Source organism: Arvicola amphibius, chromosome 11 (assembly GCF_903992535.2).
Source record: "Arvicola amphibius chromosome 11, mArvAmp1.2, whole genome shotgun sequence".
NCBI lineage: Eukaryota > Metazoa > Chordata > Mammalia > Rodentia > Cricetidae > Arvicola > Arvicola amphibius.
Window position 1 is genome coordinate 73,675,429 of NC_052057.2, and position 17,982 is coordinate 73,693,410.

General features: G+C 40.1%; 1 protein-coding gene across 1 annotated transcript in view; it reads left to right on the top strand.

The window, feature by feature from the left end:
- The window catches only part of Cpa6 (carboxypeptidase A6), a 303,059-nt gene that overhangs the window by 197,801 nt on the left and 87,276 nt on the right, over positions 1 to 17,982 (top strand). The window contains exon 6 of the mRNA XM_038348398.1: positions 285 to 389. Coding sequence (XP_038204326.1) covers positions 285 to 389 — 105 coding nt within the window. The remainder of the gene's footprint in view (positions 1 to 284; positions 390 to 17,982) is intronic.

The following is a 17,982-nucleotide window of genomic DNA, read 5'->3' on the forward strand; positions in this document are numbered from 1 at the left end:
ATAGTCATTATGATATTAAAACAAAACCGGTACACTGCTTTGGGGATTGCCCTTTTCCTTCTGTATTTTTTAGTTCTTTGATTATATTGAGGCAAAAAAATTATTGTTTTTACATAAGCAAGCCTGGACTTCCAAAGAAGACAGGAAATCTCTTCATCTTATTAATGTGCTACCTAAAAAACAAACCATAGGGAGGGATTAGCTGAGCCCTTATTAAATTATGCTGGTCAGTAGATCCAAAAATAAAAACCTGAGTTGGTAACTATGAATCCTCTTGTTTTCAGCTGGGCAGAAAATCACGAGCCTACAAGAGAGCTGTCTGGATAGACTGTGGCATTCATGCAAGAGAATGGATCGGCCCTGCCTTTTGTCAGTGGTTCACAAGAGAAGTAAGTGAGACCCTTTGTTAGTCAGGAGTCCCATGGGTTTTTATTCTGCTCAAGGAATAAAGTGGGGATTGGAGAACAGAAATACCTGATGGAATAACAATGATACCTTGGTTCTTTGGGGTGCTTTCATGTTTATGCAGCCCTCCACGGCCTTGGATCAACTTACATTCAGTTACTTGCCTCAGTTTAAAAAGCTGGGTTAGAAAGGTGCTAGGGATGAACTCAGCTGACATCTGCTTGTACCTAGCATGCATCAGACCCTGGATTTGATTCTGAATGCCACATAGACTGGGCATGGTGTTGCACATGTACAATCCTAGCATTTGGGAGGTTGAAGCAGGAGGACCACGGGTTTAAGGTCATCCTTAAAGGCCATCCTCAGCTATGTAGAATGTTCAAGGCCAGCCTGTGCTACCTGATACTCTAACTCAAAAAGCAAATACGAAACCATCTGGGCTCAGAGCTTTTATGAATGTGAGGCAAATTAGGAACCAGCAATTGCAGCAAATGAATAGTAAAGTCTGAAAATGTAATTTACGGTGGTCTAGAACAACTTTCCTGTTAGATTCAGCTAGGAAAGTTCTGTCATTTTCTTCCCTTTCAAAATGGCCTCACCTGTGCTGAAACAGCAAAAAGATGACCAAATGGTTGACCATTCCCTCCTGCTCTAAACCTGTCATTTGGAGACCAAGAGATCTCTAGCATCTGCGACTGATCATTCTCAATGTTTATTTTCTTTCTAAGGTGACTTTGACAGCTGATGACTCATAAGGATTCTCATATCCAAATGCTTTGTTTGAATCTTGTGCCCACTGAGCTCCCTTTCTGGGTGGGCTGGCATTCTAGAATGTAGTGAGATTTATAGGGGGTAGGGAAAACCTGGAGAAAGTCGATCACTATTGGAAACAAAAGTCAAGGGGCCTAAAGAAATGAAGGTTTGCTAGTCCTGTCCTTACAGGAAGCCATTACGGATACAAAGGGTACTCAAATGCACTCCAGTCGTACTCCACCATTTCATGTGGAGGTTGTGACTTTGAGAGCTCTCATAGGCATTACAGAATACGTTACAGAATACATTACAAAATATATTTCATATTTCACAAGTGTCCAGATGCACTGAATTTGAAACCTATTTCTCTCTACCATAACAAAACTTACAAAAGTATCCTTAATTTCATAGATATTACAAAATAAGCAATACTAACTTTTGTTACTTCTTCTTCAAATTACTGAATAACCCACTTTCCTTTAACCCCCCATTCCCATTGATACTGGCTTGGGGACAGGGGATATAGGACTGTCAGGACTTCAATAGGTTGAAGCTATGTTACATTACTAGACCATCTCCTTTGCACTAATTCCGTCCTTTTGTTAAATCCTTGGTGACAGGCATGGCCGTGCCATTGTGTTGGATCAGGAGAATCATATAAGTGATGTCTTCCCAGAGAGACATCTGGGAGACTGAATAAGTCCCCTTTCCTTACATTTTACCCCCATCTGCCCATGGTTTCCAAAGCCTGGCTTCTTTCTATTATTGTCTCCCTTTCTTAGATGCATTTCCCTAAAATTCAATAGTTTAAAACAACAGTCATTGATGTCTCCATTTCTGTGGGTCAGCAGTCTGGGTGAGCTCAGCTGGATAACTCTGACTTGGGATCCCTCAATGAGCTGCAGTCAGGAGTTCACTTGGAGACTCAGTCATGAAGACATGTGTTTTAGGGAAGATGTGCTTCTAAGTTCATACATAGCTACTGAGGACCTTAGATCTGTTACTGGCTGTCAACCCCTAATATCAGTTCCTTGCCTCATGAGTCTCTTTCCCTAAGGTAGCTTGAAACATGGACCTGGCTCTCCTCAGAACAAGTGGGAGAGAAGGGAAGAGAAAGGAGGGCCAAATTGAAAATGAGTCCCATAGGAATCAAGTCTCAAAAGCGACCTCCCTTCACTTTGCCAAACTCTGTCCTTTGGAAGGAGGGAGATGAGGTCAAAGGTAGACTCAAGAGAAACAGATTACCCAGGGTGTGAATACCCAAAGCAAGCATCACCAAGGCTCACAGTGGAGGCTGCCGACCACACCTTAGTGAGACTTTCCACACAGCTACCACTATAACACTTGATCCTTCCTCAAATGTGGACTACAAGAGAAATTAAATCAACCCTCTGCTCTGGTAGAACAGATTACATAGAATTCTGGGTGCACATGAGTTATACAACCCTAGCACTAAGTCATTTACCCTCTCTAAAGCTAACCAACATGTGGATAATAATACTATGTAACATCCAGGGCTGCTAGAAGAATTGAATAATGTAATACAAACTAAAGCCTGGAATGTTTGACAACTAGAAAGCACTTCACAAAGTCAACTTATTATGACTTGATTCAGCAGTTTAGGATTTTAGATAGCCCACATAATAGAGAACAACTAAAAGGAAAATCAGCAAGAATATAAAAGAGCTCAACACTATCAAACAAAATGCAGTAGATGATTGTAAATCACCCAACAACCCCAGAATGCACATTCTTCAAAGTGCCTATGGTGTGTGTACTGAGAAATATCTAGGTCAAAAAAATCAGACTGCTACAAACATAAAATGATTAATATCACCATAGCAAAACCAACCTAGAAAATTATCATAAACAATAGGAAGATTTCAAAAAATCTGAAAATTAAGAACAGTTCTAAATAATCCATAGATTAAGGAACAAATTTCAAGAGAAAAAAATTAAAGAATACATTGAACAGGATACAAAAGAAAACAGAACATCTCAAATTTGCAGGGCATTGCTAAAACAGTACTAAATGAAAAACTTAAAGTACTGAATTCACGCATTTTAAAGAAGAAAAGTCTGCAAACAACAAGTTATTCTGTCAAGGAAAGGACCTATGTATAGTAAGCAAAATGGGGGCAATAAATAAATGCCAAAGTAAGCAGGGGAAAGGTAATAAAAATAGGAGCATAAATCAGAGCGATTGAATACAGAAATTTATAAGAGAAAAATCAACAAAATAAGAAAAGATGACAAAATCCTCGTGTGATGGTAAATCTCAGTTGTCATCTTGACAGAATCTAAAATCACCTGGGAGGGGCCTCTCGGCATGTCTGTGAGGGGGTATCTTGACTAGGTTGCTCAAAGATGAAGCCCTTCTTGAGGCTGGGATCTCAGCTGTAGCTAAGGAGAACGCGAACTGAGGGCTAGCATTCGTCTCCCTCAGCTTCCTGGCTGTGGCTGCTCTGTAGCTGGCGCCTCCGGATCCTGATGTCACGCCTTCTCCACCATCACTCCCTGGAATGGTGACACCCCTCACCCCCAGTCCTTTACTCTTCAAGTTGCTTTTGTCAGAGTATTTTATCATAGCAACAAAGAAGTAACTAGATATCTAGCAAGACAGAGAAAGAAATCAAGGCAAATTGCTAGGATGAGGAATGAAAAGGGGCATTCTGTAGACACAACAGAAACCAAAGAATAATGAAACCTGAGAATGATGCCATACACACAAACTTGACAAAGTAGAAAAATGGACAAATTAATTGCAGAACACAAGCTGCTACAACATACCTGCTATCTATAAAATGGATTGTTTTGACTCTAATTGATTCATAGTTTACCGCAGTTTACCTCAGAACCAGGGCTCAGATTCCAGTGGTCCTAGGAGTTAGTGCAGGACCGAGGTGCTGACTCCAGCAGTCTGAGTTCAGCTCTGGATCTGAGTTTATTTTCCAGAGTCCTCCTATGGGATAGGGTTCTGACTCCAGTGGCACCCAGAGCTCACTGCAGGACTGGGATTTTTACTCCATCTGCTTGTCATGGTGACCCCTGTGTGACCTACCCATGATCCTCCTGCCACCTAGCCAGGACGGGAACACCTCAGCCAACTCAGCCAGGAATCAAGACCAAGCTTCTCTCTTCTCCAAAGCTGAACTGATGCAGACAGCCCTCTAAGCACACACAAAAGGGGCTGGAGAGATGGCTCAGCAATTAAGAGTACTGACTGTTCTTCCAGAGGACCCAAGTTCAATTCCCATCACCCACATGGCAGCTCACAACTGTCTGTAATTCCAGTTCCAGGGGAACCAACAACAAAGGCAAAACACCAATGCAAATGCAGAGAGAGAGAGAGAGAGAGAGAGAGAGAGAGAGAGAGAGAGAGAGGGAGGAAGGGAGGGAGGGAGGGAGGGAGGGAGGGAGGTTAAAATTGGTGAGAAGTCCATTCCAACAGGTGTGTAAAACATGACAAAGAAACATAAAGCATATGACACATGGCCCATCCCAACATCCCTAGAGTGGAACCCAAAACCATAGAGATCACTAAAATAGCTAATAATTCAGAATTTTACTTTTTAAAATAATCAATGGCCATATAAATGATTCAAACAGATGTATGAACTAGGGAAATCTGTCCAAGTCTCAACAAGACAGTCTCCAAGTGACTGAAACAATTGTAAGTTCGAGGAGAAAAGTTCAAAATTGAGGAAAATGAAACTGTAACACCAGAAATAGCACCTAATGAAAATGAAAAAAAACGGCCAACCAAATAAAGAAAACTTATCATAAAACATCATCAATTGAAAAGATATTCAGAAAGATATGCTATATGAATAAAGGACAAATTAGAGGCAATAATATACATAGATATATAATAGGGGAAATTAATAAACATGACCAATATTTCCAAAAAGTCTAGGACATGTAAAGGAGGCCAGACCTGACCCATGGTATAGAGGAAGGAGTGGAGATAAAGTCTAAAGAAATACAAAACTATTCAGTAAAATTATAACAGATAAACTCCCAAACCTGGAGACAGAACTAGGCATCCAGACACAAAAAGCTTTTAAACTTCAAACAGACCTTACTAGAGAACTTTTCCATGAAATATAATAGTCAAGATGTCAAGGATACAATACTAAAAGTGTTACAGAAAAAAAAAAAACACTAACTCACACACAAAGGCATAAATAACAGAAAAAGCTCAAGTCTTTCATAGGAACACTAAGAAACATAAAAGCATGGAACAATATATTTCCAGCTCTGAAGCAAAACTGAACCAAGAGTGTTATAACCAGCAAAGCAACCTTTCAAACTGACTAGGTCAGTATATTTCAAAAGAGACACAAATTAAGAAATGCATGATAACTGAGCAAGCCCTGCCAAAAAAAATTCACTTAGGACTATTATACAGGGAAGAAGAAAGTTTCCTCTGCAAGAACACAACATATACTCCATGAAAAACCACAAATAATTCAGTAAACAGAACATCACCTAACAAAGTCTTAGGAAATAGGAAACCTTTAAATAACATTAAATGTACATGGCCTCGACTCACTGCTTTAAAAAAAAAACACTCAAACTAACCAACTGAACTGTAAAACAAGAACTCTGCTGTCTACAAGAAATACACTTAAAAAACAAAGACATAAGCCGGGCGGTGGTGGCGCACGCCTTTAATCCCAGCACTCGGGAGGCAGAGGCAGGCGGATCTCTGTGAGTTCGAGACCAGCCTGGTCTACAAGAGCTAGTTCCAGGACAGGCTCCAAAGCCACAGAGAAACCCTGTCTCGAAAAAAACCAAAAAAAAAAAAAAAAAAAAAAAACAAAGACATAAAAAGATAGAGGTCAAACTACCAAGCAAAGAGAAGCTACACAATCAGGCATAGTTGTTCTTATACCCAATAAAATCAACTTAAAATAAGAACAAATCAGAAGAGATACATAAGGCCACTATATGAAATAAAAGAAATAATCTATCAAGAAGGTATAACAATTGCAAACATTTATGCTCCAAATTTTGCAGCCCCATTTTCATGTAATAAACTCTACAGGGCATAAAAGCCACATAGGTCCTGACACAGTAGGAAAAATTCACAACTCCACTCTCATATTTAGACAGCTCTCCCAAACTAAAGCCAAGACATTTCAGAGATAAATTATACATAGATCAACTGGACCTAACAGCATATCCCACACAGCTACCGTGCATGCCCTTCATGGCAGCACTAGAACCTTCTCCACAATTGATGGCATCATAGGTTACAAACCCATTTTTAACAAATAAAAAGAAAACTTATAAAATTCCTTGTTTCTACCAGATCACAGTAGATTAAAAGTGGAAGTCAACAGCAAGAAAAATTACAGAAACTACTAGGAAACTGAGCAACGTAGTTTTCAATGAATAGTGGGTCATTGAAGAACTCAGAGAGGAAATTTAAATTTTCTAGAATTTGACAGGAGAAATATTTTAGTGGTTAAGAGCATTTGTTATCCTTGCAGAAGACCTGGGTTCAATTCCCAGCACCCACATAGTGACTTACAATTACCCATAACTCTAGTTCCAAGGGATCCAATGGCCTCCTCTGACTTCTGTGGACATTAGGCACACATATAGTGTACAGACACACATGCAGGCAAAACACTACATCAAATTTTAGGAAAAAATCTTTAGAAATAGAATGTATAAAAGTTGTATTTTTAATCCTAGAATCAAATGAAAATAAGAACACAACCAACCAAAACCTGTGAATCAGCCAAGACAGCACCAAGAGTAGTGTGTAGCTATAAGTGTTCATATTAAAAAACAAACAAACAAACAAACAAAATAGAGAGAAGTCTGGTGACCCTGACCTAAACTATTCCAAACTCCAGTTTAGCCTTGGGCACACATTCTGCGGGTCAGCCTAAGCTGCTGAGTTCACTAGACCCTAGCCATATCCAAGCCCCAGACCCATCTTGGACCATACACCCAGCCTAAGGAGTCCTGCCTCCACCCTCTCCAACCCCCAGACCTAAGCTGTTTTGTATATCTGGGGCATGGGCCCAGTCTAGAGAGTCCAGCTTGTAATGCCTCCAGACTCCAAGCTTGATCCTGGACACACACTCTATGCCAATCAGCCTGCTGCATCTGCCAGCCTTATTCCATCAGTGCCCCAGATCTCCAGGCCTAGCCTAAAGTGGTACCAAAAATAATCTATAGATTCACTTCAATGCCATTGTCTTCTCACAGAACAAGAAAAAAATACAAGAATTTATATGAACGCATGTAAAACACAATTCTAAGGAGAAAGAATAGAGCTGGAGGTATCACAATAACTGACCTTGAGTTATACTACAGAGAGACAGTAACAACGACATCCTGGTATTGGTATAAAAACAAATATATATGCCAATGAAACAGAAGAAAGTATCTGTAAATAATCTGGCAAAGTTATGGCCATCTACCTTTGGAAAGGAATCGAAAACATGCAATAATTTTTTAAAAAGTTTATTCAACAAATAATGCTAGAAAAATCTGATATCACCTATGGAAGACTGAAATTGGATCCCTATTTTCCTTCCTGTACAAAATCAACTCCTTCATTTAAAACCTGAAATGCTGAAGCTGCTAGAATATACTTCAAGACAGAGATTTAGGCAAGAGCTTTCTGACCAGAACTCCAACAGCACAGGAGCTAGCCCCAAAAATAAACAGGTGGGATAACAGGAAACTAAAAAGTTTTGTCACAGCAAAAGAAACTATAATCCAAACACACACACACACACACACACACACACAGTCACAAAGTGGGAGAGCATCCTTCCCAGCTCGACTTCAGACAGAGGACTATTGCCCAAATTTAAGATAAATTTCAACAATTAAAAATCAAAACTTTCAATCAATAAATGAGCTGGAGAAATGAACAGATAGTTTGAGATAGAAGAAACACAAATGGCCAATGGATACTTTTCTAAGTATTGAGCAACCCTAGTTATCAGGGACATGCAGATTAAAATCACTCTTAAGATACCAACTCATCCCTCAAAAAAATCGTCATCATCAAGAAATCCAACAGCAAATGCTGGTAAGGATGTGAGGAAGTGGAACTCTTATGCTCTGTTGGCAGGAGTGCTAGTGCAGACATAAAAATCAGTATGGATGTTTGCCAAAGAAATAAAATAGAACTAAAAATTAAAAAAGAATTAAAATATGGCATAGCCATGTTTACCCAAAGGACTCCATGTCCTACCACCGAGACTCTTGAACATCCATGTTCCTCACTGTTCCAGTCACAATAACTAATCTTAGATACTAATAACCATCGTAGGTGCCCATCAACAAATGAATGGATAATGACATTGTGGTCCATATACACAACAGAATCAGCTATAAAGAAAAATTAATTTGCAGGAAAATAGATGAAGCTGGAAAGGAATATATATTAAGCAAGGTGACTCTAACTCACAAAAACAGAAATTACATGTTTTCTCTTATATGTGATTCTAGCCTGGTGTGTGTGTGTGTGTGTGTGTGTGTGTGTGTGTGTGTGTGTAAACTGGTTAAATCCTAAAAGACTAGACAGACCAAGAAAGGGTAAAAATATGTTAATGAGTACAGACAAATTGACACATGGGACATAAAAGAAGAACAGATACTGGGGTAGGGTTACAAAGGGGACAAAGAGTAGCAGGGGTGAGGGAGATGAGGGTAGAGGAGAATATACTAAAACACATTTTGCTCAAACATGCCATAATAATATCTGATACCTTATATGCTAATGTATTCTTTTAATTCATATAATAACATAGGGGCTAGAGCGAAGGATCAGTAGTTAAGAGTACTAGCTGCTCTTCCAGATGACTGGGGTTCCCATAAACCACATGGCGGCTTGTAACAATCTGTAACACTGTGGGCACCTGACAAAGTCATATATGCAGATAAAACACCCATACACATAAAATAAAAGGAATCAAATATTTTCAAAAATAATAACATGAAGACCAATTGAAGAAACAATGTCAAACTTTGTCCTCAACACCCAATTCACACACATGCACATGCAGCCATATACATATGTGCGAACACGTTTTTAAAACAGTAATTTGAATAGCCTCGCCACTGTTAAGACTATGTATTCCTGATTTTTAAATTCAGCATAACAAGCAGAATTTGGAGAATTCTACCAAATGTTTAAAGAAGGATTAACTTCAGTGCAATTCTGTTCCCTTCATAAAATAGAAAAGAAATTCTTCTAGTTCATTTTATGAAGTCTGACACCAAAACTGGATAAAGATGGTACCAAAAAAGCCACAGCCCTCTTTGATCTGGAGCAGCCATCATCCAATAACTGGACAAAATAGCAGACACAGAAGGAGAGAGGAGAGGCGGCCATTATGTGTTCTTAGGAAACATGGATATATTCCGATGGTGATATGCATGCAAATCTAGAAGGATGATGTTGTTGTAGATAGCAAGGCAATGGGTACGGTTCAGTAAGAAATATCCTAAAACAGGTTACCATGATAAAAACCTAAAGTGTCACTCAGCAGTCTGCTGGCATTGTTGCAAACAAGCATGCTAAGGGAAAGATTCTTGCTGAGAGAATCAGTGTGCATACTGAGCTCTGTAAGAGCCAAGACAGCCTCCTGAAATAGGTGAAGGAAAATTATCTCACACACACAAAAATAATAAATAATGAAATAAAAAGTAACCCAAAGAGGAAGTCACCTGAGTTCAACTGACAGGCCAGTCTGCTGCAACCACAAAGCTCTCACATGTTGTGAGAACAGAAAGGAAGCCAAGTTGCTGAGCAGCTAGGAACTTAGGAGAAATAAGAGACCTAAGTTAATGTTTAACATCATTCATAAATATGGACAAAAATCTTTAAAATATTATCATGTAAAATATTGTCATAAAATGTTAAGCAGAACTTAACAACCTATACAAAGAATTATACACTATGGCCACATGGAATTTATCTCGGGAATACACGCCCGGTTCCATATTCAAAAATTAATCGATAACAGTTCACTGTAGCAACTGCTAAGGAAGAAAAATCACATGACCTTATCAACTGGTGCAGAGAAAGTACTTAACAAAATTCAACACATCTTCCTGATAAAAACTTGCAGGAAGGAAAAGAGAGCAGTACTTCCTCAAGTTTATGAAGAACTTTTACCAAACATTATACCCAACAGTAATCAACCAAATGCCTTCTCCTCCCTAAAATTAGGAACAAGCCAAGAATGTCCACTTTCATCTCTTAATTAACACAGCGTTCGAAATTCTAGCAGAACAGTCCGGCAAGAAAAAAACAAAAGGCCTGTAATTGGAAAAGAATAAAAGTATTTTGCCTGCAAATTATATAATTTTCTACATACAAGATGCAAGGAATCTACAGAAATATTTTGTAGTAATAATAAGCATATGATCTCAAGTTTGTACAAGATAAAAGAAACAAATTTGATCATATTGCCATACAATGAGAATTATGCATGTGATATAAACAACAGTTATTCAAAAGAGAAGAGTCAGGTATTTACCTAACATAGTATGTGCAGCTGTATATTGAAGACAACAGACTGCTGGTAAAATAGCATTAAAATTAAAATAAAAAGAGAAATCTAAGTAGAAGAGGTTTGTCCCACTCATTGACTAGAAATCTCAAAACAGGAAAAATGTCAGTTCTTTCCAAGTTGATATCAAATTTAACAGAATTCTTATTAAAATTATAGCAAGATCTTTTTATAGCTAAAATTATTCTAAAATCTCTAAGCAAAGATAGTCTAGAAAAAGAAAAATAAATGAAGATGGAAAAAATTATTCTACCAACTTCAAGTCACATCATATATATAACACATCAATAGTGACCAGGAAGTGGTGGCGCACATCTTTAATCCCAGCACTTGGGAGGCAGAGGCAGGCAGATCTCTGTGAGTTCAAGGCCTGCCTGGTCTACAAGAGTTTGTTCCAGGACAGGCTCCAAAACACAGAGAAACCCTGATTTGAATATATATATATATATATATATATATATATATATATATATATAATGCTTAAGAGATTGGCATGAATAAATCAGATGGAATAAAGAATTCAGAAACCTACCCCAAACTAATTATGATTCAACCATAAAGGAGAATGAAAGTATGTCCCTTGTAGGCAAATGGATGGATGTGTACATCATTACCATATGAGTTACATTTCTTGTTGCTGTAACAAAAAAATATCTGACCAAAAAAAGGGGGTCCATTTAAGAAAACAAGGATTTATTTGACTCTAGGTTCAAGATGGTCAGTTATAGACTTCTGTCTATAACTTTCTAGGCCAGCAGAGTTAATAGCAGTAGGAGCAGGCAGTTGGAACTGAACTGCCCACAGCTAGAAAAGAAATTGAAAGCAGAGTGAAGAGTAGGCTGTTCTTTCCTCCTTTTGATTCAGTACAAAATGCTAGCCCATGGAACAGTGCTGACTATATTCAGGCCAGGTCTTCCCTCCTTTATAACCCTCTCTGGAAACCACCCACAGACACACCCAGAGACATACCTGGAAGGTAATGGCAAATCCAACCAAGTTAAGTGAAGATTAACAAGCTGTAGTGCAACAAGACCTTTCAAGACACTACACACACACACACACACACACACACACACACACACACATCTACTCACCCCATATAAAGAACAACAGACCAAAGTATGGATACCACCAAAATCTAACTTGATGAACCAATAAATTTTATCGGGGTTACTTACTTATAGAAGCAGACTCAAAGACAGCTGCATCATCAAAGCCTATCCCAACATAGGAGACATCTTACAAAGGCTAGAAACAGGGAACACACTGCACAGCCTACAAGCTACTCAAAAGAATGGAGAATATTTTTTCCAAGTGATTCTGTTGGTTTAAACCTCTTCCAGGAAGCCCAGCTGGTTTCTGCTTTTTCCAGGCAGCTGGTCTGGTCCTCTTTGCAGCTTGTACCTGTGGCAGTGTCCACATGGCATATTTGCATCCCTCTGTGACCGATAGAGTCTTCTTTGCAGCTTGTACCTGTGGTAGTATCCACATGGCATATTTGCATCCCTCCGTGACCGATAGAGTCTTCTTTGCAGCTTGGCTTGTCTGAGAATGACTCTCGGTTTTACTGTAGACTCTTGGAAGGAAGGCCTAGTAAATCTGGTCAGGTTCAGGAACGTCCTGAAGCTATTTCAAGTGATTTACCTCCTACCTTAAGGAACTTCCTTGAAGGATGGACTGTTTCAATTTTGAAGGAAATTGCTTGCCTTTAGTTAGGGTTTTCATTGCTGTGTCGAGAAACCATGACCACAGCAACTCCGATAATGAACAATTTATTTGGGGTGGCTCGCTTATAGTTTCAGAGGTTCAGTCCATTATCACCATGATGGAGAGCATGGCAGCACGCAGGCAGACATGGTACTAGAGTAGATGAAAGTCTGACATCTTGCATGCAACAGGAAGTGGACTGAGATACTGGGCAGTATCCTGAGCATAGGAAACCTCAAAGCCCGCCCCCATTGTGACACACTTCCTCCAACAAGGCCATACCCACTCCAACAAAGCCACACCTCCTAATAGTACCACTCCCTAAGAAATTATGGGAGCCAATTACATTTCAACTGCCACACTGTTACACAACACTCCACCCCTTTCTTCTGCTCTTACGCTCTATGGGTCCTCTCTTATACAATACTCGCTAAGTCTATGTGGATGTCCACACATGGCTAAGAATTAGGCCACTGTTGCCACAGAAACTGCCACTCGTTCTCAGGAGCTTCACCAGTGGTTATGAATTAAGACTGAGAGCAATGGAGGTCTATGTACAGAAACACAAATGTTTAGAAGACAGTTTGACAGCTATATCAAGTCCATCTAGTAAAATGATAAAAAATGCTTCCACATTGGGTCCTATGACCTCCCAAGATATAGGATTTTTTTTTCTCCGCTGATAGAATCAGACAACTCTGTCTTATGGAGTAAAACTGAAATCACATCGGAAAGCTGTTGGTCTTACCCATGGTTGCCAAGCCACTAATGCACAATCAGGCACATCCTGCCTAGCACATTGGTATTTCTGCACACAGGGGCCATAGCCAAGCAGGAATGTTGGTGACAATTCTCTACCAGCAGCCTGCATGGCCCCTTCTGGCACTATAAAAGCCAGCCAACAGGGTGGAAGTTTCTAGTTCATTTCCCAGTTTAATTTCTCCATGTTCTGCAGTCAAAGTGTATGGTGTCTTCAAAAATAGGATTTTACTATTTAGTTTGGGCATATAATCCACAGAAGTAGCAATAGACTTTATGGTTTGTCAGGCCTTGGGGGACTTCCCTGACCAACAGATCATAGGGAAGTAGTCTACCCCAGCAGTGGGAGTCTCATTAAATAACCTTGTCACTTCAGAGAGTGTCCTTTTCCACCCACACGGGGTACCTTTTGGATTTAAACCTTTTCACTATTGTAACAGCCCATTTTTCCTTTTGACTGACCCAGTCCCAGTAACATAGTTACAAATACCATTCCACCTGTTTGTCTTTAGCCCAGCTCTGTCTATCAGTGTTAATGAAGCAGCTGTCCTTGTCACTACCGATTCTCCATGGCACCCATACATAACGTTTAGTCAGCTGAGACTCCTAAAGGTGGCTTTACCTGTTGCTCACTTACATGAAAATGCTTGTAAGAGGCCTGCATCCATATCCGCACAGGTAAAGAGAGCATATTTGTTCCACTCACTGACAGACATAGGCCCTATGAAGTCTGTCTGCCAATCTCTCATGGAACAGGTTGATTTATGTGTATATCCCATGAGGCATCCATTTTTCAAGCCCTGAATTGGAAACGGGATTTATATTTTTAAATAGCATGCAAATTATCAGAATATTTCACAGGAATGCCTGCAACCCTTAGCCATTCTCCAACCTATGCTGGCTCCCCTATGACCAGACTTTATATGGGCCAAGTGAGCAGCTTCCAAGGGTACCTAAAGGGAAATGGCCCATACCTTGGTTAGAGCATCTGCTTCCTGAGTTCCAGCAGGAACTTAATGAGCTGTGGGCTGCTACATGGCAAACAACCAGGGGTTAAGATTCCCATTTGACTCTGTTACCTATTTCTTTCCACATTTATTGTCTCCACGGTGACCAATCCAGCACCAGCCAGTTCTCCTTTTCCCATTGGCCCATCCATAAAGTGAGACCTCAATATACAAACCAAATGTCAGTATAGATTGTCACGGGCCAAGTCTCATAAGCCCATTTCTACTATCCTTATTGATCTGAACTCATGCCGTTAGCTATGTTTCCCCTCTCCCTTTCCCAGCCACATGGAATCTGTATTACTTGTATTGCTACAGCTACCCATTCTTGTTTGGTGTGCCCACTACGACCATCTGTGTACCAGGCATCTACAGGGACGAGTGGGATCCTTTCCTGCTTTATCTGACTCCGCTGTTTGTTCAATAGCTGAATTGAAAGGACACGAGTCCCAGGATAGCCTGCACGGCATTGGTGCTGGGGTTTGTAGACACCTTGCCTTGATTCTGCTGAGTATACATGCCACCTTTTTAGGGTTTGAATCTGTACTGCACCAGAATGGGGTCTGGAAAGAAGGACTTTATCTGGCACGGCCCTTGATCTGATAAGATATTTTTGCAGACACTGAGGCGGAACCTTTATGGACTCTGCCTGTTACAGGGCTTTGTGTACTCCTGGCAGTTGCTGTTCCCCTTCTGTGCAATGAGATTCTGCTCCTTTCCATGACTGAGACAAAAATCCCTATGGGAGCTCTGCTTGTTCTTGCCATAACTCCCAGCTATCGCCTGCTGAACTCCTTGTGACTTCGAACAGGATGGGACACTGGGGTAGTGGGGCACATGGCTGTTTAGCCTGTCCTGCAAGGATCAAAAGCCTCTTGTGGTGCGGGAGAATTGTCTGTATTCTGTCAATCATGTTATAAATAAACGCTGATTGGCCAGACAGAAAATATACGTGGGAAAACCAGATAGGAAGTAGAAATGATGTAATGAGAACAGGAGAATTCTGGGAAGGAGGAAGTTGATTCCTCCCACTCCTGCCCAGACCACTGAAGCAGCAGGATGTGATCTGCACCACTGAAAAAAGGTACTGAGCCACATGGCTAACATAGATCAGAAAAATGGGTTAATCAAGATGTGAGAGTTAGCCAGTGAGAGGCTAGAGCCAATGGGCCAATCAGGTTTATAACTTATAAGGATCTCTGTGTTATTTCTTTGGGGCTTGCTGGCTGTGGGGTACCGAGCAGGACAGAAACCCCAACAAGCAGGCCTGGCTTCCTTCATGTTACACTCTTGAGCCATTTTTGATCCAAACCCATATAACACTCTTTATCAAGTTATAGAGAGGATGGAAAGTATGGGCAAGATAAAATATGAAAGTATACCAATATCCCAAAAACCTCCAAAATGCTTTTAACTTCTTTACATTTATAGCACAGGGGTATTGTAGGATTTTGTTAGTATCATTGTCAGGTATCATACGCAGCTTACCAGACTATAATAACCCACCAAAACTTTCCAGCCCTGCCTGGTCTTTGTTCCTTGTATGTATTAATTCCCCATTCTTGTTCCTTTAGATGCACTTGTATGTCTCTAATGGCTTCTCAGATCTTCGTAAGACTGTGTCATCTACATAAAAAAAAAAAAAACCTGTTCCAGAGGATGACAAGACAAGGCAATGTCCTGAACCACCATTCATAACAAACAATGGGGTTACAAAGGTAACCTTGATTAGGCACCCTGAAAGTCAGTTGTCCTCTGTTCTGAGCAAGCATCAGGTGCCCCCAGAAGTTCACAACTAAGAAGATACTAAAGTCAAAATAAGCCATGTCTAATACAGCATGGAAAAGTTCCACCTATTTGTTTCAATTGCTTCCTCCAAAGATTAAGGTTAGATACAAAGTATGGATAGGAGCACTAACTTAATCAGCTCTCTGTACATCCTTTGCCATCTCTGAGCTATTGTTTCCACATGTTGTAGCTCTTCCAGGGAGGTTTCTGTTCACCTCTGCAGCTGATGAAAACTGCTTGTCTCCAGCTTCTCTGCTCCCTAGGGCAAGGGTGAATGTGACCCTGCTCTCCCCCACTGTACCTCCTAGATGCCTGGGTCTGAAAGGCCTTGACTTGGCACAGCCTGTAGCTGTTGCCTCCCCCATTCACTGTACCTGACTGGTGCAGAAGTGCTGGCTGGGAAAACCATGCCCACCCTTAGCATGACGCTTTGCTGGAGGGAAGTGTACCCTCCTTCATCTGGGGGGATAATTACCCGCCCTTGCGTCAGACTTGACCATCTTCACAGGTCTTGTGCTATCAGGGTGTCTTCTGTGAACTGCTCCTGGGCCATTAAAGCCCCAAGAAACACAGTGTGGCTTTCCGTCATTTGCTTCCTTAGGAACTCCAGAAGAACACAAATCTTGCCACATTTTTCATTAAGTAACCCAGGCAGGCCACTTCCTCTGCTTTACTTTTTTTTCCTCCTATTTTTTATTGATTTTATTGAGCTATACATTTTTCTCTGTTCCCTTCCCTTTCAATCCCCTTTTCTTCAACACCCTCCCTCATGGTCCCATGCTCCCAATTTACTCAGGAGATCTTGCCTGTTTCTACTTCCCAGGTACATTAGATACATGTATGTCTCTCTTAGGGTCTGTATTGCTGTCTGGGTTCTCTGGGATTGTGATTTGTAGGCTGGTTTGCTTTGCTTTATGTCTAAAAGCCACTTTTGAATGAATACATATGATATTTGTCTTTCTGAGTCTAGATTACCTCACTCAATATGATGTTTTCTAGTTCCATTCATTTGCCCACAAATTTCAAGATGTTATTACTTTTTTCTGCTGTGTAATACTCCATTGTGTAAATATACCACATTTTCTGTATCCATTGTTTGGTAGAAGGGCATTTATGTTGTTTCCAGATTCTGGCTATGACAAACAATGCTGCTATGAACATAGCTGAGCATATGCCCTTCTGGTATGACTGAGCATACTTTGGGTATATATACAAAAGTGGTATTGCTGGGTCTTGAGAATGGTTGTTTTCTAATTTTCTGAGAAATTGCTATACTGATATCCAAAGCAGCTGTACCAGCTTGCACTCCTACCAGCAATGAAGGAGTGTTTCCTTTACCCAACAACCTCTCCAGCATAAGTTGTCATCAATGTTTTTAGAATCTTAGTCATTCTTACAGGTGTAAGATGGAATCTCAAGAGTTGTTTTGATTTGCATTTCCCTGATGACTAAGGATGTTGAGCATTTCCTTAAGTGTCTTTCAGCCATTTTAGATTCATCTGTTGAGAGTTCTCTGTTTAGGTCTGTATTCCATTTTTTATTGGATTATTTGTTCTTTTGATGACCAATTTCTTGAGTTCTTTGTATACTTTGGAGATCAGTTCTTTGTCTGATGTTGGGTTAGTGAAGATCTTTTCTCATTCTGTAGGCTGCCATTTTGTCTTGTCGACCATGTCCTTTGCTTTGCAGAAGCTTTTCAGTTTCAGGAGGTCCCATTTATTAGTTGTTTCTCTCAGTGTCTGTGCTGCTGGGGTTATATTTAGAAACTGGTCTCCTGTGCCAATACATTGAAATGTACCTCCTAATTCTCTTCTATGAGGTTCAGTATGGCTGGCTTTATGTTGAGGTCTTTGATCCATTTGAACTTGAGTTTGTGCATGGTAATAGATATGAATCTATTTTTATTCTTCTACAAGTTGATATCCAGTTGTGCGAGCCCCATTTGTTAAATGTGCTTTCTTTTTTTAACATATTTTTATTTAAAAAATTTCCATCTTCAAATGTGCTTT